The sequence below is a fragment of the Chaetodon auriga genome, chromosome 10 (assembly GCF_051107435.1).
Source record: "Chaetodon auriga isolate fChaAug3 chromosome 10, fChaAug3.hap1, whole genome shotgun sequence".
Lineage (NCBI taxonomy): Eukaryota > Metazoa > Chordata > Actinopteri > Chaetodontiformes > Chaetodontidae > Chaetodon > Chaetodon auriga.
The window spans coordinates 19,247,105-19,270,757 of NC_135083.1; the positions used below are offsets into that span (position 1 = coordinate 19,247,105).

General features: G+C 42.4%; 1 protein-coding gene across 1 annotated transcript; it reads right to left on the minus strand.

Moving 5' to 3' along the window:
- Positions 1-23,653, minus strand: LOC143327133 (oxysterol-binding protein-related protein 2-like). Its single transcript, XM_076741329.1, has 14 exons — positions 23,557-23,653; positions 12,642-13,009; positions 10,141-10,267; positions 8,933-9,008; positions 8,677-8,811; positions 8,004-8,101; positions 7,709-7,891; positions 7,469-7,576; positions 6,174-6,263; positions 5,853-5,973; positions 5,273-5,398; positions 4,873-4,996; positions 4,350-4,440; positions 1-4,046 (listed from the first exon to the last, which is right to left on the minus strand). The coding sequence occupies exons 2-14, from the start codon at positions 12,676-12,678 to the stop codon at positions 3,944-3,946; spliced, it is 1,419 nt and encodes a 472-aa protein (XP_076597444.1). The 5' UTR covers positions 12,679-13,009; positions 23,557-23,653; the 3' UTR covers positions 1-3,943.

The window sequence follows — 23,653 nt, forward strand, 5'->3', positions numbered from 1 at the left end:
TTGAAATTAGGATTTTATTAGTAGACATTTCCCCCGCTCATTAATCTACCAAGCTGTCCACAGATTGGATACCACCCCATACAGTCACCCACCTCAAAGTAAAACATCTGGTACAATGTTCTCACCAAAAACTGTTTAAATACTATAAAAATAAATCAATTGCACAAAATAATATGCCATTTTGCTTGTGATTACCTCTGTGCAGCACTTGTACACGTATACAACATCGACAATCCCGTGATACGGTCCGAGAGAAGGAGGGTGAAGACATCTTTTTATAGAAGGAACCAACACGGAGCATCAACTCAGATGTAGTTTAACGACAGAGCGTTAGTCTTCTGACCGGTCTGAACCAGCACTGATGAATGTGGCCGTTCATGTGTTTACCAGCTGCTTGCAGCACTGAGTTTACTTTACAGTCAAAACTAGTTTTCCAGTTTGGAATCGCTTTCCACTGCAGCAGCGTTCAGTTCACAGCCGTCTGTGAGAGCAACTCGAGTAGTGTTGGTGTGACTGATTCCTAATAGCTTTCTCATGGCAAGTTGGAAAAAAAGGCATAAAAAAAAACTCTGTTTGGGATTTTACAGGTGAATTCAAGCAGCCAAAAGAGCTTCAAAGAGGGCCGAGTGATTCAACACACTGTCTGCACTGACAGGCCACAGCAAAACGGACAAATGTGAAGCTGTGAATGATGGTCACCTCCAGCTCTGATTGGACGCTCTGCTGCTCCACAAAAACGCTTTAGATTTCCGTTCAAGTGAGGGAAAGAAAGAAGAACGAAAGAAGAAAAAAAAATGACAGAACAGAATGTTTTTCATCAAACCTCAAACATCATAAATAATACACATAAATAAAAAAAAAAAAGGAACTAAGCACGACATGGAAACAAACATTTAAACAGACACAAATGAAACGTTAAGTTGGTCCGAGATGACAGACAGAGCTGGTTGTAGTGCCACGCAGTTCAACGAGTTAGAACCATTTCAAATGATTTGGAATATATTAAGATAAACTAAAGAAGGCAAAGTCATTATTTGGAGTTAAATCAGGCGACTCGAGCTGAAAAGCTGAAGGGGTGTGTGTGTGTGTGTGAGGAGGCTGTAAAGCTACTGTACAATAACAGACCAGACGTGCTGTTCATGCTGAGGTGCAAACGTTGCATAGAGACGGTCCTGTGAAACGCGTCGAGGCTCCTAAATGCACGGATGAAAACGTAATTTTTTAACAGGAAAATGGTCACAGAAAGGTTTGTGACGATCACGTCCGGTAAGATCTGTTGCACCGACAGGCCTGCAGGTAACGTGAGTGTCATGGTGTGACGAGCATGAACCTGGAGGGCTGACGGTCGTCACCTCATCACACATTTATAGAAGTGAATCCTGATGCGAGATGAACCAGAGTTTAACATGAACGAGCCTTTGACTGTTTTCCATCTGTTTCAACAACATAATTCTCCTGATTGAATCTTGGATCGAGAAAAAAAACACTGAAATCTATTAATGCAATTTCAGCATACATGCTAACTTCATACACTTAAAATCTGTCCAGTTTATTTCTGTCTGATATTTTATTATCAATATAATATATTGTCCGGTCAGCAGAATCTGGATTTCAGTCCCGAGTCTGTGGAAATTTGAGTCTGGCTCTGCTGCCATGAAAGGCAAAATACTGAGTCAGCAGTCTAAATATCGTGTATTTGTATGATCAAGATGAAGCTTCAGAGCAGCTGAAGTTTAAATGTGTCTGCTGGATGCAACATGGAGTCACGATGCTGTATCTTAAACTTAAATAACGTGCAGAGGACACGCTGCGGATGTCTCGTCGAGTTAGGACTCTCACGTTTCAAGTCTCCTGTTTAGTAGTGTCAGATGAAAAAACGCATGGACAGATTATGAGACAATGAAAGGTCTCCACCGCCCTTTTACGTCTTTTATGTCTCTTTAGTCATGTTCTCTCTGTAGTCGTTTAACCTCTTTGTAGTCATTTTACATCTTTTGGACCTGTCTTCTGTCTCTCATTGTGTGTCTCTGCAGTTGTTTTATGTCTCATCTCTCTGCAGTTTTTGTCTCTGTAGTCGTTTTACGTCTCTGAGAGTCATCGTGTGTCTCTTTGACGTTAATTTTGTATTTCTTTCACTCATACTTCACCATCCACTCCAGCCGGACAGCAGTTATCTAACCATGCATGTTGCTTTAAATTACACTGACATGAATAATGTTTTATGATGACGTGATGACAGTGAGGTTAATGTTAACTTACATTTTGAAGGGGGACATTGTCAAATTCTGTTCATTCACGCAGCAAATCCACTCCCTCTCATGGCTGATATGGCTCTAAGTGTCTGCACATATCTATACACTCATTCACACCATGAATGGACATTTCTTTTACTGTCACACAGACTGTGCTTGTCTCTAGTCTGGGACATCATCTTCTAGTGTGATAACTCTTAACTCTGTGGGAGTGATTTTGGTCCCTCGGGCGCCATCAGATCGGACTCTTCTGTCACTTGCTACACGGGGGGAAAAAACATGACTGCTTTTCTCACATTAGCTTTTGGGTCAGCGGGGTGCGTCTGGAGGAACAGGTCACTGCTGGCTGCATCATTCACACATAGTCACCGAGCAGGCAACTGAACCTGTGTGCGCTGAGGGCGGGAAAACAGAAATAAGCCTAAAAAATGAGCAAACTGGAGGATGATCGATCTAACTTGTCCTGGTGTGAAGCCTGTGTTGAACATCACTAATCCTCAGCTATGACTCAGCTGTTAGCAAACCATACAAGCTGCATATAAACATTCAAGCTCAGTGATTCTTCACTCTGGATCCGAACTGCGCTCTTGGTTTTCCTTTAGGAATCTGGAGCGAGCACCGTGGATCGTTAACCACACTGTATACATTTCTACTGGGTGAAGCTAACGTTAGGACAAGTGTTAAGACGGCAGAGTTACATCTCGAGGAGGTGAAGAGCTCAGGTGTGCCGGCGAGCCTGCGCTCTATGCGTTCCTCTGTCTCTGTGTGGGAGAGCGTCAGGTCGTTCATGGTTTCTTTACTGATCCCAGGTCTGCTCCCGCTCAAGCTGCGCATTCCACTCAGCTGTCGAGGAGACCTCTGCTTTGTAGTCGACGTCTTGATTTATTTCGATGCGTAAACTTTCAGTGGAAGGTTAACAGGAGAGCAGAAGTGTGTTTTAGGGACGTGGCGCACAGACAGGAATGAGCTCATGCTCGCATTCCATCTATCCTGAGCAACTGAACTCTATTTCTTTAGAATTTAGATTTTTAAAGAGTACAGTGTACTTTTCATGTGTTTTACAGTTTCCAAAAAAGAAAAAGCATCCTCAAGATCCATCTTCAGTCAAAGGAACATTCACATCCCTGATTTCCCCGCTGACTCGGAGTCCATCCAGAAATCCATCATTGTGATTACTGTGTCTTACTTCATGTCGTTTCTACTCATGTATACTCATTAATTACAAATGTGACTGTTTTAAATGAGGTGGCTCCTCAGAGGAGAGTTTGATTGTGAAGACATTCAGATGGAGTCTGTGGGCCGTTAACTGCTGTTTCACATCTACCAACTCTCTGCCGCTGCGATTGGTCAGGAATAAAATGGTTCTTGTGCTCTAAACGATGCTGCGGCAGAGAGATGGGAAACGTTTGCTGGTCGTTATGTGAAGCCTGAAGTGAAGAAAGCGAAAAAATCTTTTACATGAAGAAAAAAAGAAGACCTGAAGGCTCGGCAGACATCAGGCAGACGTGACGGCCGTTCGGCTTCTTTGGAAATCTTTCCAATCAGCGCTGTGTTTGTCGGCCAGTTTAAAGACGATGAAGGCAGTGAGATGAAGGTGGGTTTGTGGCTTCTTAACATTTCTCTGCTTTTCACGGCAGGCAGATCATTCCAGGGTAAAGAGGAAGAGGAGGAGGATGAAGGCTAGCGGGCTATCAGTAGATATTGGGCAGGTCTTGGTAGTTCCTATTGAAGTAGCCACCGGTGTAGAGCCAGTCCTGGGAGCCGGTGAACGGGTTGGTGCCCATCTGGAACCACCTGAAAGACATGCAGACACAGATGAGACGTTTGCAGGATTTTCCCCCTTAATGCTTCACAAAGTGTCCCAGTTCAAGTCCAAGTTTGCTCACAAGGACAACATTTTTAGTTTGTCTTCAGGAACTCTATTGTAGTGATCGTGTTTCTCAGTGGAACTGTTAACAAGGTGCTGCGCGTTAGCTCTGCTGACGCTGCTCAACACAGCTATCAAAACATCATCACATGAACAGAGATGTTTGTACCATCTGAATGTTTAACTGCAGTGAAAATTGGTGTGGATGCATGTGTTTGCGTGTTTCCCACCTGGTAGACCACTCCTCATCATTCTTGGCTCTCTCCTTTCTCGCAGCTCTCTGTTTCTCCTCCAGTCTCTCCTTCTCCTTACTGGCCTCATCTGCACAGCAACAAGACACACATACACACACGAAACATATGAGGGCTGTACCATTTAACTCATGGATCATGAAAGAGACTTGCGCTAGAATACATTCATGATTTTAGGGTGATAAAGTTGTTTAAACACTTCTTAGATCGACAAGATGACATGAGATCCAGCAGGTGGCAGCACTGGCGTATTGTTGTCAATTCTTAGTTCTTTCTGATGTGTTATTCAGCAGCAGAAATGTAGCATCATGGGAAGGTGCACGTTTTTTGTTTTTTTATGAGTTCTGCAGAGAATAATACAAATGTCAGCTCTAATTTCTAATTATGCTTTTATTTTGGAAAAAAAAAAAGAAGGTTTCAGCAGGGCACAAACAAGTCGATGTAAGTTCAGGCAAACATAAATCCATTACAAACCAATAAGGGACTTTTTAAATTGAATTACCCATGTTGCCATTCTCCATGGCTCTGATGTCAGGCCTGAAGCGACAGTCTGTGGGAGCCAACATGCCCTCCATGCCAGGCTCCAGCTCGTTAAGAGACATCGCAAAGTTGGTGAAGTTGTACATCTGGGGAAGGAAGAGAAGGATTATCAGGGATATTAAGTGTGTGTGTTGGTAAATGAGGTCTTGAAACACATTAATCTTGTCTGACTTATATCTGCTCCACCACTGACTAACAATGCTGGTTTGTTAAAACTGTGTTGACAGCTCATTGAGTGCATTTTAAATAGGAAAAACTTCTTAACAAAAGTTAACATCAATTGACCAAAATGAACAATTAACAGGCGAAACTTTCTCATTTCATGGCACTGAGTGACTTGTATGAGGTTTGTGATCTTATACCATGGCAGAGTGCGCCGGCCTGGAGTCTATCCTCCACAGCAGAGTACTTCCTGGTATGACTGAAACCGTCTCCTGGACTTCAGGCATGTCGTCTGCGTCATCATTCTCTGCTCTATCCAGCTCCTCCTGGAAATAAAACCATTCATTGTTACTCCTATTATTCTGAAAATATGCAATCAAAGTATTCTGGGATGCTTCCATCACTGTACAAATGACTCCATTCACACTCTACCTACATGCACTGAGCATCTATATCACAGTTTGTCTGTCTCTATCTGTTTGGTTCAACAGCCAAATGAAAGCTACAGGCATGATGCAGCTATTATGCTTCAATACAAAGAACTAAGCAGTCTAAAACTGAAGAGCTCAGCACCAACCTACACAAGCCTGCTGCTTTACCTGGACAAGACCACACAGAGTGCTGTGGACACCAACAGGAAATAAAGAGGAAAAAAAAGCAAATAAAAGAGCAACTGTAGAAAACAAGCAGTTGAAATGAAGCCGATAACATACTGTCTCTATCCGATTCATATGTGCAAGAATGATGCTTGTATCGCTCAATTTTCCAACTTTTCCTCACGTTTTTGTGCTTCTTGTTGTCGCCTTTCTTCTCTGACTTCTTGTGAGCCTCATAAGCCTGGGGGTCGACGCTCCACATGCACTCAGTCCACTTCCCGTAGATGATGCAGTGCTTCTTCTTACTGGACGGAGAGAACGACAGAACACGGAGGGAGCAGAGGAAGAAAGGGCAGAAGCAGGGCGAGATGAGGAAGAAGAGGAACAAGGAGAGAAGGAAAAGGAAGAGCCAGATTAGAGTAACAACTTTCCACACTTCAAATGCTATAAAATAACAGAACATGCATACTGGAGGTGACGTAGCAAAACAAGAGTGAAGTGTCACCTCTTATCCTGGATGTATCCCTCCACTTTGTGCAGCTCTTTCCCAAACATCCCACAGGGCTTGAAATTCAACACACACTTGTCTCCAGTGCTGCAGGAGAAGAGAAGAACCAGTGAACATCTCAAGCTTTGTTAAGGTGAACTGAAGTCTTACACTGAGGTTTCTGGTCTTCAGGTGAAAATGGCACTTTCACAAGTTGTAATTAAGAGTATTATTAGCATAATTTCATTGAACAACAGCACCTGATTAAAACCCTCCTCAGAGGTGTGATCCTGTGTCAAGACTGCCTGAAAATCGTTGAGGAAAAAAAGCAAAGGCTGATCAAGTTTCCTGTTTTCCGTTCAAGGCGCCTAACCAATCAATGCAACAGTAAAGCTCAGCGGCTGCAAACGGTGCAGGACTCATGTGACTGCTTCACAGCTGCTGGTGTGAATCTGTTCACTGTGTGAACATGACACAGAGCATGAAAGAAATACAGCACAAGCTCTGCAGAGCTTCCCTGGATAAATGAAGCTTTGAAAAGATGATTCAGGGATTGTTTGCCTAAGATGACTCAAAGAGAGCAAACAAGCTGCAGTGTAACGTATCAGAGCAAACACCGTGACAGAGTAAATGAAGGTGGCGGGCAGGAATACTGAACAGCTCTGTGAGCAGCAGACACCACGTGCCAGTTTCCTCTGCAAGAACTGAGGAGTGCAAACTCTGGACAGCCATGGGTGAGGACTGACGAGTGTGTGTGTGTGTGTGTGTGTGTGTGTGTGTGTGTGTGTGTGTGTGTGTGTGCGCGCGCCTGTGTCTCTATACTGTAGGGTTCCAACACCAGAAGCCCGCTCACAGCAGGTTTGGGTTAGGTAAGTTGTGGTTATGGTTTGGGTAAGCCTCCATTAAATGAAGGTAAGTCTATGTAATGTTCCCAGAAGTGACCTAAGTCTATATGTGAGTGTGTGTGGCTCAATAATTCTATAGTTCTTCCTGAGGGCCAGTAAAGGTCAATCAACTCAATAGATGGCTTCACTCCACTTTAAATTACTTTAACTGTATATCAGAATGAAAGAAAAGAAAATGAATCCAAGAAATGTAATAAATAATTGTAGTTTACGACGCCAAATGCCATACATTTGCTTTTCTATCAGTATATTTGTATCATTGTCAGAGAAAACGAATAATTTAAGACCATCACATTTGGATGTAGGATGTAAACCAGTGCTGTGTTTGGGTCACCATGTCAGCTACGTTAAAAACAAACTGAACTTTGCCTCCAAAGAACAGGCTATGAAAAGAAAGACTTCAACTACCTGTGGTTGACGATTTCCACTGTGCCATACTGCTCGATCCACAGTTTGCCCAGGATGACATTGTGCACACAGCAAAGTGGGTTACTCCATGTGTACGCCTCGTTGTGCCTGGAGGAGAGGAGAGGAAAACGACAAGACAGAATGACAGAGGGAAAAAAAGAGAGGAGGAGGAACTGGCTTTTGATCAAACAGCTGTGACATGGACACACACAGTTTCACCAGCGGCTATTTTGGACTCACTTGAGAAGTTCTAGTGTGATGGTCCCTTTAGGCTCAGCCTCAACACTCTTGCCCCAGAACTTGAGTTTGGGATAGATGGAGCCGTGGAAGACGAAGTCCCCGGTCGGGCTCTCTGCATGGAAGGCACTGACTGGGGGATGATGGGATACCTGCTCCGATACCAGCCGGAAACCCTGCTCCTCTCTGTAAATGGCAGTGAAGAAGAGAGAGGATTAAAAAAATGATTAAACTGGGTGACCCTAAAAAGAACTGTGTACGTGTGTGTGTGTGTGTGTGTGTGTGTGTGTGTGTGTACCTGGTGAGTTCATAGGTCTCTCCTAGTAGAGGGTTGAAGGGTTTTCCAGTTCTGTCCCACTGAGACGCAACTGCTGACACAGCAAAAGCAGCTACTGCCTGAAGACAAACAATCACAGATCACATCAGTGTGTGTGTGTGTGTGTGTGTGTGTGTGTGTGTGTGTGTGTGTGTGTGTGTGTGTGTGTGTGTGTGTGCTATGTGATGTCACATGACTTTTCTTGGAGCTAGTCTTTGAAATGGGTCTGTTTGTGTGTGTGAGGGGAGTTTTTCATTGATCACAGACTTGGGTTCGGTGGATTCAGACCTCCTTGCCAAATGAAATGATCTTTGGTCATTTCTTATCTGTGTTATGTCACTCATGTATTGCTTTAACTACAACACCAGCACAACTGTTTACCTTCTCTAACTGTCATTAAATAAACACGTCTGAGTGGTCAAACTGAGACTGGAATAAACTCATCTAGGCTGACTTACAAAGTGCTGGTCGTTGAACTTCTCAGCAAACACTTCCAGGATTTATATGTCAAGCTGTGTTTACATTATTTCATGTGATGATATTTGAAAGTGTGTGTTTATTTTTTTGAGTAGTGCAGATAAAATGGCAAACCTAATGAAAACTGCTGCTATGCCATGATACTATTCTTTTTGTGTGTAGATGCTGTGTGTCTGACCTGCATGCGTTCTGTGGAGTCGGACAGCGAGCAGGCTCTCTTGATGAGGTAAGTGTGTTCCATGTATTCTGTGATCCTCTGCAGGAAGCTCAGAGGCTCGTTGAGGACGATGGGCATCGTGATCTTTGACAGTTCCTGTGAAAAGCACAGCGACATCAAGCCTGTATTTTACATCAGACCTCGGCTCACAGAATATGGTGCATGAAATCATGAAAAGCAGTGTTTGATTTAAGTCTGGACATCTGTGGCTTCTCACCATTCCAATGCATTTCCTCAGGATGCTCCAGATACTGACGGAGTTTCTGGAAAACATGGGCACAGGTAAGGATGCCCTGAAAATAAAGAAATGAATAAAGTTGAGAAATGACTGCAGCACAAATGGAGAACGCAAACAGTGTGCACAGAGCTTCCCAATATGTGCTGTTGATGGTTTTTGTGGGTGGAAGAGACGTTTCCTCCTGAAGTAAGAACACGCAGGATTGGTTTGGTCAGCCATCCAGTTTCTGACATCTGTAATGTCTGTGAGTTCTTTAAGCTTCAGAGCGTCTCATCTGTGTTACCAGCCTTTCTTTGGCAATCCAGAAATATTTCCAGAGATGATGGTGATACAGAAACACCAACACAGAGAGCGACAGGCTCATGCTTGCTGTCACTGCCACGCGTATCAGTGCCAAACAGTATCTCATCTCACACACTGGAATGAAAACCCAATGAAAACCAGCGTCTTAGATAAGCCGAGCATGTGGTCCGTCAGGTCCGTTTGACAGCCTGAAGACGCAGACATGCCACATGTAGACTGGAAAGACATGGCAAATGATATGAGGACACACAGAGACAGACCAGAAGACCTGTTCACATGGAAAAGTCGGGGCTCTCATTCCTGGAGTGGCTCAAGAGGGATTTCGTGGAAAAGTGTTAAATTTCCTCTGTGTGTGTCATCGCTGCAATCAAATAAAAGACATTTGGCAGCATAACTCAAATGCTTTTACGCCTGAGTCAACTAAATCTTTTTCTCATTTCTTTTATGCTAACATTTGTAGACACATAATCATATTTCACTCTAGAATATTGCACAAGCAGAACGAGTCTCACCAGGCTTAGGTAATGAATCTGGGAATAAAAGGTTGGAGGACTTCTTGCCAACATTCACGCCCTGTCCCTGAGAACTCTGGACTAGCATCATTGTGTCTTCTCTGGCATGTGATTATCATTGTACTTTGTTCTGTAACAAAGCTTTGTCTTCTACAACACGTAGTCCTTCAGAATATGCCTTTCAAATGCAGTTGTTACAGAGAAACGTCAACGGTGGAAAAACGTGTCATAAGAAAAGCATTCAACCCGAATGTTTTGAATCTGCCTAACACATTAAGCTGATTTCAATAGGAGGCTTCAAATAGCCTCCGGACAGCTACAAACATACAAATACACGCAGCAGATGGAATGCGTGCAGGAATGCGGCGCTACCTGTGTTTCTTGATGCCGTTCTCCTCTGGCACCGATCCGTTGTTCTTCTGACTGCTGCCATCAAACACCAGTGCATCCTTGAAACTGGCCTCCGACACCCCTTCATACGACTCGTCTGAATCCAGGCCTGTGGCAGAGGAAATGTGACACAGGTGTTACAGCTCTGTATGCACCGGTGCAATAACAAGCAACAGATAAAAGCCACAGAAAGTCTGAAAAACAAGGGCTCTTCCAATTAAACAGAGACACATTGATACTGCAGGCAGTCGATATTTGGCTCAAATATGAATATTTTGTTTGCTCACTGTCACAGACAATGCAGTGAACTTACATACTGTTTTGCATGGAGAACTTGTCTGTGTTTGACTGGCAAATGTCATTGCTTGCCTGAAACTGTTCACAATAACCTCTTCACGGACAGCGGTGGGTTAAAAACTGTTTTCTTCATGCTTTAATTCAGGGTCAGGATTGCAAAGAAAAAAATGACAGGCTTGCAGGTTTATACTGACAGCAAGCATAAACCTGCAAGTGACTGAGTAGGATTTAGCAGCAGTTGTTGATGGGAATACGTGCTGGTGTTGACCTCCACCTGGGCAGCAGCCAGAACATGAACGTGGTATGTGAGTATTGGTGCTACTGGGTGGAGCTGCAGTGAATTCAAGGTGGGGCCTTAACAACAGCTTAAAATAGACTGAATGGTTTGTTTATTGTCATTTAATAAACACACATCCTGAGCTGTCAGGAGTGTGTCACAGGTAGCAGGTGTGTATTCTTACAGTATGAGCAAAGCCATTTTACATATAAATGACTGTAGGAAGAGGAACAGAGTATTTACTGACCAGTCTGACCAGATTAGAAAAAAGCTTCTATTCACATTCATATTCATTAAGATTCATGATGAACTAATAAGCACTATTGTCCTAGATCCAGATTTCTAATACACGTACACAGTAATTTGATAATATTCTCCATGCCTCTGTGCCATGAAGCAACCTTGGAGCAGACCTCGGTGATAAATAGCTAATTTAGTTTTGCTTTCTACAACAAACCTTTTGGACCGATAAAGAACATAATCACCAAGAAAAGTGATGGCATTTTTATTAAATCCTCTTTAACACCTATTATCTACCACTGACGCTCAGAAGGGGAAAGGGGGGGTGTGTGGACTACATAATAAGGCCAAGCTGGAAGCCACCTGACGCTCATCACAGCTAACCCTGCACATGATGAATAATACATCTGCCCTGGTCTGCATCTGTCTCAGATTAGTAAGCTGATCATAATAATGACACACACACGCACAAATCTTTTATTTATACACATAATAACAGCGACACCGCAATGACGACAACCTGGACACCTAACAATATCATACAAGGACAGAACTGGCACTAAAGGTACAAAAACGAGCTAATAACTGCTGACAGCGACCAGCCTGCTTCGCCCTACCCTCAACCCTGCACCAAACATGCACACTCAGCAACCCTCAGAATGAGTGAAGCCCCGTCACCTTCAGGGGGTTTAAGCACATTCCAAAACCAAGAGAAGGATGAAAAACACTCGCAGTAAACGGTCATGATAACACTGGACACTGAAGCAACTCTATTTGTTTTGTCATTAGCTAATGCATGGATATCAGGCGATTCATGGCAACTGTAACATCAGCGTGCGTGGCAACCCGTGGGTGTTGATTTACGTACAGGGCTGCTTGTCTAATCTCTCCACAGTAGCAGAAATCTGAAACCACTCAAGATAAACTATAAGTAAGAGTCAGGGGGGCTGGTGAGTTCATTTAACTGCGTTCCTTGAGATATCAGGTATGGAGTGTTGCCTGTATTACCCAACTGATACCTCCACTGTCTCCATTCTCTGCCTCTGAGCACTTCTTCTGAAAACACACCCAGATTTAGCTAACTGCTTTTTCCTCTATTTCTGTATTTTTGGAAATGCATGTGCAAATCTGCAGACGTGGACACAGCTTTCCACTCTCACAGGGCACAGGGGGCTGGTGACGTTACCGGCCGAGACTGCAAGACAGCAGACTTGTGAATTATTGAACTAATCATCAGACTAAAGCAGGTTAGGTTCCATTGGACGGTATTATGCTTCTATGATGGAGACAAAAACAGACCATCTAATTAGGACTGACTGCCTCTTGCAGCAAAAACAAGGTCACAATCCCTGAAGATCCCTGAATAAACAGAATGGACACATACACATATAGTTGGTTTGTGAAATTCCAATTACATCTTATGATAATAGAAAGAAGCTATAGAGTCAGCACTAAGAATCACGTTAAGATCCGCTGTGAGAGCGTGTGTGACATCACTTGGGGCATTTTGGCTATTAGCAGCATTAGTGATTTGTCTCAGATTTTTCAGAGCGAGTTCAAAAATAGAAAGTTCTTCCTGTGCAATACTGAGTCGTGCCATTGCAAAATACTTGCCTTGCAAGATACAAAGTGCTGCAACACACACAGTCACACGCACGCACAATCCCACCTGTGACGGCGTCGTAGAACTCATCCTCATTGCTCATCTTCTAGAGTCAAAGCCGAGCAGTCGTTCAGGACAGATGTACAGCTTCTAGCACATGTTCCTTTTGGTGGCAGCCCCTCAGAGTGCCCGTGGAGGGAAATCTGTCGATCGAGGTCCCTCTGGAGTGTCACCACAGCAACAGCACAATGGTCATTCAATATCCAGGCAGGGAATGTCCCAAATTTGGTTTGACCAAAGGAGAAAGACACCAGGGGATGTGAGTCGGAGCAAATGTGCTGTTTGATGATCAGACAGCTCCTGGACAGCTGATGTAACGTCAGAGTTCAGTTTGAGGCCTTGTTTGGCTTTGCTGAGAGAAGCAAACTAGCAACCTGCAGAGACAAAAAAAAGAAAACACCACTTAAGTCCTGAATTTCTGAGTTTACTCAAGATTAGCAAGAGCTGGAGTTGACCCTGAGTGCTGTAACTACAGTATAGCATGAGATAAAAAACATTTGGGCGTTTAAAGCAACACTGAGGAAAACTATATCTTCACGACTAAACTGCGATTTTTCACAAAACTTCTATAGTCCCCCTACTTTTGAGAATGAAGGCTTAGAAAGTTACACAACTTTTCTGTAATTGATGCAGCAACCCTGGGCTGAGAACTTCCTAAAGAAAGCGACATGCTCAGAACATTGAAAACTCACACCAGCATGGAGGGAGGGCCAGCATGAAGTGCACTGTGGTCATCCATACCCAGATGACACAAAGTACTAAGGGTCATTCTCAGCTACCTACCAGCTGAAAATCTGCTTAGTCTGGCTGAGCAGCAAGCTTGTCTATCATGGCCCACTGAGTGCAAACAGAGAGTTTTCTAGTTCAGTGGTTACATAATCAGGGCACCAGTGTCACAGGCACTCTGGGTCTTTGTTACCTTCTGGTTGGTACACTGGCTCGCCAATGTTTTAAGTCCAAAAGAGAGCAAGTTAAACCTTCAACACAGTCATGATCAGTCTCTTTGAATCACAGCCCCACTTTATATCAAAATCAGGGCACTAACAGCAGACAAACTGATTACAGCTTAAAAAAAACAAAACAAAACACCTGAGGGCCTTAGTCTTTTAACCTGTAATGTCTTCCTTTGACATCCTGTTTCAGACATCCCTGTTGGACACTGTACTCTCTCTCTCCCTCTCTATGTGAGCCAATCACTTCAAAGCCGGACCATGGTCATGGATGAAAAAGGTTTCTGATTGGCTGCTTGTTTCATTCGCAGGCATGCTGATGCTGTAATTCCAGTTTATCCCTCGACACATTAACCAGCCTGAAGTGACGCCAACAGATTAATGAGTATGTCAATTAGTCACCTTTCAAAGTCAAATAGGTTGTGGAAGGAATCACTTCACTGTGCCAGCAGCCGATCACACCGTCCTGCTTCATGAAAAGGTAATATCTCATTTCTGTCACATCTCCCACGACGGCACATGATTCACCCACTTGTTTCTCTCAGCACTACAACCTGCATGCCTAACCTTAGCAACACGGCAAGAAAACCAAATAGGCATGAATCATTTTCATCACAATGACGCAGCCCACATGGCAAATACCATAAAAATTGACTTTGACACTGATTCATCATCTGCAGTAGGCAGACCAACATCACACAGCAGGGGTCTCCTTTCTAACACACAGTAAAGAAGAATACAATTCTTCATCTACTTACAGAAAAAATGTCGAGCACTGAATGATTGGTCAGACTGTTGCACTCTGCACCTGTTAAAATCAGGTACTGCATTGGCACCAATATAGACAATCTTCAGTGTGAAACTAATAAAGTGTTTGTCCTGACCACTTCAATGCAAAATTGGAGTGCTTAAATACTAAAACATGTAACATGTGGTTTGTTATTGCATCGTCTGCTGAACGAGTTTCAATAGACTTCCTCCTCATCACTGAATTTCCAAAGTTCCTGTTTACACTTTAGCCAACATAGAAAGACCTTGAGAAAGAGCATGAAACAAAGAAAAAGAGTCTGATCAAGTTTTCATCGGACATGAAATGTTACTGAGCATTGATGAGTCCATCTTCCTACTTATGTCCTCACCTTCATTGTCTTTTTACTCCTTCGGTCTTTCCAACACTGGCCCAACTGATCATTAAATGTTGCCCTGTGTGTTTACAGTGGCCATTATAAGGCACAATTCATTAGTAGCTTTCAGCTCTTCCAGTCGTTTCTGAATATAGATGGAATGATCCTAATTTAGACAACGTTGCTGAATGCCATCTGCACTTGCTCTTCTACTCAAAATGGCTTTACTCTTACATGAAAGGCTGGACTACAAATAGTAGATTATCATTCTGTATTTCTCCAAGACTGCAATGCTAAGGTTGTCAGAATGATCAAATCTTTACATACCTGCAGTGCAAGTAAATCCCTGATGAGACATATCGTATTGAACAGGTACTCCTTTCTGAATGTGAGTGAAGACAGTGCTCGCTCGTTCTCTCCCTTCATTCACTCTGCCTCTTTCCACACTGTGGAAGGGTTTTACTGAGGTAAAGGTTACGCCTGCAACACACAAATGAACTTTGGCCTTGGCGTCCACAGTCAATGGGATAGATAGAACGGGTGACGAGCTGATGTTAGATTGTTCTAATTCAAAGTCCAATCTTGCATTTTTATTTTTTGGTAGTTGGTTGGCTCCAACTAAATCGATAGTGCCTGATGTTTCCTGTGGATTCATAATCCCATAAAAACTTCCAAAACTTCAGCAGTGTATTTTGGAGGAAATGACAACTCAATTTTTCAAGCACCAAAAATGTGTCTCAGCAGTCTGAAGACACAAAGACAGCTTTCCCAATCTACTGGCTGCTTTTGAAGGGTGAGGCTCTGTGCCTTCAACTGTGATAAAGCTTACTGCACACATTTCTGTGTGTTCAGTGTTTGACTAATCAATGTTCGGCCAAACATAACAAGAAATTAGGCTACACAAAACAAGGTCAATAAAACAAATAGTAACACCACCCAAACGGACTCCCTCGTATTTTTCCCCTCGGCATAGTAGTGAGATTCTAATATTCTGTTGATAGTTTTGACATTTCAAACAGTTGCATCATATTAGCGTAAAGTAAACGTTTAGGTCAGCCTAAACAGAGCAATTTAATGTGATAATGTGCTGACTCGTAGTCTCTGAATGTGAGACAAAATCATGTTTCAGTCTTGAACGTGCCATCACGGAAACACTCTTGCTATGAAGCAACAGCACCGTGTGACAAGAAGCAAGCGTTTCCTAACTGTCTGTGGATAAAACAAACCTGGCTGAAAATCTGATTTGCATGAGTTATTACAGGCTCACCGCTTTGCTCATCGCTTTATAACCTCTACATTCCTGCTGCTGAACTGTAGGATCCATTCATACCAAGAATAATGATGCTTTACTGAACCTTCGTTGTCATTTTTTAAGATCTGAAAGAGACAGGGTGAACATCTGCCCAGGTGCACATCCTGCAAGCCAAACTCCCTAATGAGGGGGTAAAAAGATGGGAGTGGCGCAACAACACAGTGGGCTGTGGGTTATGGTGACTGAAGCTGCAATCAATTTATCAATGACTGCATCATTGGTTTGATACTTACTCTGTGACGTCTAGTATGGCAGCCTGTCTTGGTTTCAAAGCACTATTTTCTGGCTACAATTCACCAATTCTCTAAGCTTGGATCCTTCAGCACCCAGTCTGTAATTAATACTACTATAACCTACTTTTACAACTTGCTGTTCTCAGCCATGAGCCAAAACTTCGCCTAGAAGTCACCACACATTTCTTCTTTTGTATTAGGTAACAGGAAGCAACAATGTCCAAAGTCCCTGCAGTCAGCAAACCTCAGGCTCCTGTTTTAGATTGTTTGTGGTGTACAACCCATTAAAAGCATTTTAAGGTTGGGGACAACAGACTCTACCCGGATCATAAGAACGTTCCTTTGATCATGTGCTGGAAAAGTATGACAACCACTGATTGAACTGCTGCACAACCCTTAGGCTGTGCTTGGCCTTCCCGATGCTAAAGATGTTAAAGCTCCCTCAGTGTTTCTGAAGCTGAGGCAGCACATTCGACATGGAGACGTCAATAATTAGGTTTGCATGTTTGAAGAGAAACAGGAACTGAGATTCAATGCAATATCTGGAAGTGAATCTTGGCTAAAATGTTGATCCTAATTACTCTCATGAATGGCATGATCTTGATTTATTAGGTTAAATTATTTTTTTCTTTTTTGACTTGTAGAACAAATCTTCATGCATCTTACACCAGGTGAAACTAAATTCTTTCAATATCGACCAATATTAGACTCATGTTCATTTGTACACACTAAAACCAGCTTTGCACTAAATCACAGTTTCAATCTATATGTCTATTGGTTTTGGTAATCTTTTGTTTTGAACCAACTCACTTTTCTGTACCACAGCCATGCCCAAATTCACACACTTACATAGACACAGAGAGACAATGAGCCCTCTGATTGGCTGCAAGAGGCTCTCAGATCATATCGCGCACTCTGACACAACCGAGAGCTGTTACATAACCATGACAGACATGGCAGCGTACTTAAACCGCAAATGCAATCCTACATACTTGGACAACAGCTTATCACAAGTAACCTCAATCTAAGGTTCAAGTATTCCATTAGAGACTCACAAATACAGGGAAACACCTGTCAGGTGAAAGCAAACATGATATTCTTTTAGGATTTCCTGCATATTATTCAACGCATCTTTTTTTTCCCACCAGAAATATCAAGTACAAATAAAATGATATGCCTCAACGTCCAAAACAGTGGTTAAAAAACTCAGGCAAGAAGAAAAAAAGATGCCAACAATGAAGTTGCTACTCTCACATAGAAGAATGTAGCTCGCTGTAGTAGCTAGACACCTGTCCACAGTGGGATTCTCATTAACGAGTGGAAATGGTAGCACATGATGTTTTTGCAAAATGACAGGATCATTCATTTAGGAAAACAAAATTAACAATACTCGTACCTCATTAAACTAGTAAGTCTACACAATCTAATGTAGTACTGTTGGTCATAAAAAATAAAAAACATGTTCTAAATTAGTATCAGGACCTCCAATCCAACAAATTCTATTGATCCCTTGGGCCTCATCTTTTTATTGTGCCCTCTCCAAACAAACAAGTGATACCAAAGCTTGTTACTACAGCAATCCCACAGTCAAACTTTCCAACAGCAAACAAACTCATTACCAATCACTTGAAACCATAAAGAAAACCTACCGACATGGCTGTTCCATTCATAAGACTGGTGTACAGATACTAGCCTAGCAACGTCTCTCTGCGCTGTCCTCCGAGGGCTGGCAAAAACATCCAAAGCCGCAGGGGACAAAGCGAGAAGACCAGACACAGACAGAGAGAGAGAGAGGCGAGGACAAAGAAATTAAGAGACGGGAGCTGTTGCCAGGCAAGACGGAGCCCAGTACTGAGCAACAATACAGCACACACACCCCTTTCTTTCTGTTTACACACACTCACCTCAGTAGTTGACACACCTCTCCGGACAGTGAAACAAAGTGTCACACACACACTCAGTTCAGTTCAGCAGTTCAGTAACTAGCTTGTGTTACATGTGAATAAAATCCTGCCTGACCAGACCAGTCCAGTGGCTTCTCAGGATGGATAATTCATCCTTTTCCACTGCAGAAAATGATCTAGGAGCCCCTAAATCTTTTTTAAAACCCCCAGGAAACATCAAGGAAGGGTCTGTTGCACTGACCGTCACTGACCAGTCAAAGACAATCCCTGAGATGGCAACATCTAGTGTACAATGTTCATTTGGACTCAACAAACAAGGAGAAAAGTACCAGAAAAGATGACGTGCAAAAACAATTTAATTTGTCACCGTTATGCAGTGAAAAACACAAATAGCATGGGATAAAGGGGCTGTTATATCCTGATTTAGTTCAGTTCAGTTCAGATCCTGGGGCTGCTTCGTTCAAGGGTCAAATGACTTACTTGCATCACACACACTGAATTTCAACATGAACTTCATCGCTTCCATTCATCTGCAAAACACTATGTAGTTGTGAAAATCCCAAGATGTCATTTGTTGACCAACATCCTTGCACTTAGTTTCCTATCTCACCAACATTTTAGTGCACAAACTATGAAGATAAGGAGAACAGCGAAGCAGAACTGCACTGTGTTGTAAACCAGCATGTTTTCCACTAAACATTGTTTCCAAAGCACAGTTTTTCCAGACATTGTGTGTCATTTGATTAAAATCCACCAAGCAAGTGCTTTGGAGGTCATAGCTAGAAGATAAAAGTTAGGATGAAGGGACTGGTTTTGATCTGCCAATCCCAGTGAAGGAGGTGGGATGCGAATGCAGCCTGAGAGGCAGCACTGGGAAGCAGAAACACAGACAGGGCACTGTGTCAGAGGCAGCCCAACACAGAGCAGCATTCTGCTGTGGCTGCTGTCTGCACTAATTTGTGCAGAAAAGAAAACGAGTAACAGGAGTCGACCTTGGAAGACAGAATCATTGGGAGTGATTTGAGTTTGTGTGTTCTTCATAAACACATGTAGACAAATTAAAGCTGCAAATTCAATTTTGTCCCAGGCATCCTGTTTTCATAGCGACAACAGAGAAAACTGTCGACATTGTGCGAAGAGAAAAAAAAACTTAAAAAGGAGGAAACCAGGAAACCAAAGATCTTGTTCATACCGTATCACAGGAACATACAGCCTCAAGTAAACTCCATCTCTATTTATCTTTCATGAACTGCTCCTTTATAACATCATCCACTGTATGTCATCTGTAGTAGGACACATCAGTGGTGCCTGAGGAAAGCGAAATGAAAGCACATATCACAAGACCCTTACCATGCGAGAGTGGAAATGTCAACAGCCGACAAACAACTTTTTATTAGACCGTGAGTATGAAATCAAATTCACTCGACCTCAATCACAAGAGTAACCTCGTTGAAGTACAGCCACCCACGGCCGATTTGGAAAAAATAAGTGCGAACATCGTCAACATTTATCCTGGTCTGCAGAGGGAAGACTGCACTGCTGGCTGCATTAACAAGTGCTCAGCAGAATGGAAATAAAACCCAAAAGGTACAACAGCACTATAACGAATCAGCTTAAATCACACACTGGTACAGCTGTGCTGCAAGTGAGGACTGTGAACTGGACACCTTAACAAAGGCTGAAAATGCACCACGATTAACTGGTTAATTATGAGGACGACCTTGTCTCTTTCCGTCCTATCTTTTCACTTCTTTGCATCACTTGTTTCTCTTCCCACTAAAACAACATACAAAGGGATGAAATAGTAAGACAGACAAATATTTTTGTTATCACAATCTCTCAAAAAATTGTCCGCCAAAAACAGTGACAGAGAAAGAGAAAGACCTTTAGATTATCAGCCATTCAACCTTGGATGTCCATCGTCAACAAGTGAAAACAATCGCTCAAGACCAGGTTTTACAAGTAAAGCTCGTCATGGACAAGTATTTTTTAACAAATATTTTCAATTAGTGTTATTTGAGAACGAGGCTCAATACCCGTCATGCAGAGGACGTAATCCTGAAGTGGTGACGGAGTTCCGTTGATTGAAGTGATGAGTCTGACCTCTTCATGCTCCTCCTGAGAGAACTCAGTGTAAACCCTCTGGGAATACAACACTGTCTCACTCCAAGTGGGATGCTGAGCATACAGTCTATCTCTCACACACAAACACACACCACCATTCAGTTTAGTGTGAGTCAGCACGGTCCAGCGATACCTGCTAAGAGGTAAAACCTGCTAGGATGAGTCTTACTTTCACACAGGCTTATAGATAGAAAGCCCGCTCAGCATCTTGCCTCGAAACTTCCCAAACATGTCCACCCTTAAACGCAAACACTGTGACACTCCTAACTGAGCGCATATAAAACACTGTGCAGTGCTCGTGTGTGACTGGCTCAGCTGGGAAAATCTGGTTTAGCTGGATGTTTGCCTCTGTGTCGAGGTTATGAATACGAGATACACTCTCATTTCATGGGGGATCAACAATAAGAAATCACGTTATTTTAGTCTGGATGTGTACAAATGCTACTTTGCCAGATCACTAAGTACTTTGTTGTCCAGTGTTACTGAAAAGGAGGACATTACCAAGCCCATCTTCAGCTTGCTAAATGAGTAGTGTTTGTTGATACTGTCTTCACTATCAGTAAACAAGAACAGGAAAGATGACAGAAGAAAAAGCAAATCAAGCTGCTTCATCATACCCCTGGCGTGTAATTATAATGTATTTTTAAAAAATTAAAAAACACAAAACCATCTTTAGCTGGGAGTCTGTGTAAACGGTTGCAGATAGAAATGACAGAACTATTTGGACAAACCTTTTTCGTTTCATGTGCAAAACACATGCAAGACTGCATCTGAAGTGGGGTCCAAAATGACCCTGTGCACGTTACGCAAAACAGATATTCAGCAGAAAATCAGTGTTGTTTTTTTTTTTTTTCTGATTGCACAAATCTGCCATATGCATCTGACAAATACCAGCAGGAAATTAATAACAGATCAATATCCATAAGGGTTCATGAGCAAAAACAGTCATCTCTGTTTGGTTTCTGTTCTTATACCATTAAACTGATGTTGGTTTATTCGTTTTAATAATGTCTTTTATCTGTTTTGTAAATGAACTTATTATCAGCCATATTGGCCAATAATGACAACACACTGATCCAATGGTGTACCTGCAGCATGCACTCCTTATGACCATGAACCAATCAAAACAGAGCAAAACAATACAAAGGCTGTCCGTCAGACAGGCTCCTGATTGGCTACCTGTTCCTCTGCTCTATCATAAATTATACATACAAGATTGTTTCTCTGTTGCCTAGATGGTTGCCCAGAACAGAATTAGCTCAACATTTGCCTTATCCTCATGTGGCAACACAACACACTGCAGATTTAAGACACACAAAAGAAAATGAAGCCCAATGTTACAAAGATCAATTGTGCAGGAGCAAAAGTGAGTAAGCAATCTGTTAGTGCTTATATTGTTAAATGTTTCATACAGCAGGCGATTATATAGACAAAATAAACTTAAAAATCATCATTAGATATTTAAATGTTATTGGAATGATGCTTGATATTATATATATAAAATAGTGAAATTACACATATACTATCACGATCCTCACTAACCAATATTTTTAGATTTTCTCAAGATCTCATGACAGTTAAATTACAAAAGTTACCAAAAAAGGACCAGTGTGTAAAATTTAGTGACATGTTGTGGTGAGATTGCAGATTGCAACCAAGAGAATAACCCTAACCCTCCCTTTCCAAACGTGGACACTCATGAAAGGTCTCTCTAGAGTCAGTGTTTGGTTTGCCACTCTTGGCTACTGTAGCAACACGGTGCAACATGGCGGATTCCAAGGGAAGAGGATCCGCTCTCTCTGTAAATATAAAGGGCTCATTATAAGGTAACAAAAGCACAATTCTTATTTTCAGGTGATTATACACGACTGAAAACGTAATTCTGAATATTATATTTCATTTCTCCCATATTCTGCCACTACATCTGCCTAAATCTTCCACACTGATCATTGTCTTGTAGTAGCCCGTATAACAATATTGCAGGGAAGTATTGTATTCAAATAATCAATCACATACAAAACTGTCAATAATTATGTTTCAGTCAATCACCTGCTTAGATCATAATTTGTTTTGGTAGAGCTGAAACTGTTTTAATTCAGAAATGTGAATGAAGAACGAAGTCTGCAGTTCAACTGAAGTAAACTGTGGTGCTACACATAATCAAAGCATCTGACGTATTACTGTCAGTCTGGTACCAAATGTTCATGATTTATCTCCAAAAGATAAATACTGAATGTCCTGTTAATGTCAACAGGATAAAGTGGACAAATACCTCACTATCTCACACACGTATCAAAAATGTATCTGCATGTTTGTCCATTCTTTTCATGCAATGTTCCCAAACAGTAGTCAAAATATTTATCTAAAATATCTAAACAGACTCTCAGTCTTGGTGTCAGCACTTTTCCCGACCTCTTCGCCATCAGAGGTCAGTGGATGCAGGAACACACTGTCTGCCTCAGAGGGATAGTGTGTGTCCATCAGTGAGAGCAGACAAACAGTGTAGACCTACCCTACACCAACGCTAAAACAAAAAGCTTTGTTTAGTCTGTCCTGTGAGGCAGATCTAGATGGTGATGGAGGCACTGAGAAGCCAAACAGGCAGGGGAACATTCCCGCTGTTGGCTGAGGCAGTCAAAGGCGATAGGAGGTGACTAAACTTCGCCTTGCCTGTGATAAGTGCTGCCCGTGACCCCGGTCTTCCTTCAAAATCTATCTCACACAACGGGATCTGCCAACATCATATCAGACCACTTACTAGCACCAACGTTAATATATCACTAATATAAGAGCTCGATGATTGACAGTACTTAAGAATAAGTCAAGCTGTGTGGTGTTAATGAAGTCTTAGCTAACGTCACCGTCCAACTCGCTACTTAAGTAAAGGAGAACCCATCCCAGATGCTTCCGTGAACTGTTTGCTTGCTAACATTAGCAACTGATCTAGCATGCCAAATGAAAACTTGATTAACCTCAGTCAGCAACTTTAAATCAAAACAACGTAATTAAACAAGGATATGGGGCACTGCTTGTCCTTATCGACACACACGCACACACACACACGGCACTGACAGCTGCAACTCTGACAGGTCGTCAGGGAGCTTTTGACAGCTAGCCTTAACGTTAGCAGGCGGGCTATAAAAAAAAAAAAAAAAAGGTGGCTAACTAGCATAGTTAGCAACCTCCCTTGCACACAAAAGACAAAGCAAAAATTGTGGCCTTGAAAACTCAACAGGAGACCATAGACAGAGTGGTAAAATGTCTGTCGTCTTACCTCGGTAATTTGCGCTGGGTGAGTGTTTTGATAGGCTCAGGGAGATGAACAGAAATTTAGTGTGTTCCCTTAGGTTGACACAGAAGCGGAAGTCGCT

Coding starts and splice junctions, on each gene's coding strand:
- LOC143327133 (XM_076741329.1), bottom strand. CDS start 12,678: ATGAGCAATGAGGATGAGTTCTACGACGCCGTCACAG. Junction 6,264..7,468: donor GTGGAAATCGTCAACCACAG/GTAGTTGAAGTC, acceptor CTTCTCCTGCAG/CACTGGAGACAAGTGTGTGT. Junction 4,441..4,872: donor CATGGAGAATGGCAACATGG/GTAATTCAATTT, acceptor GTTGCTGTGCAG/ATGAGGCCAGTAAGGAGAAG.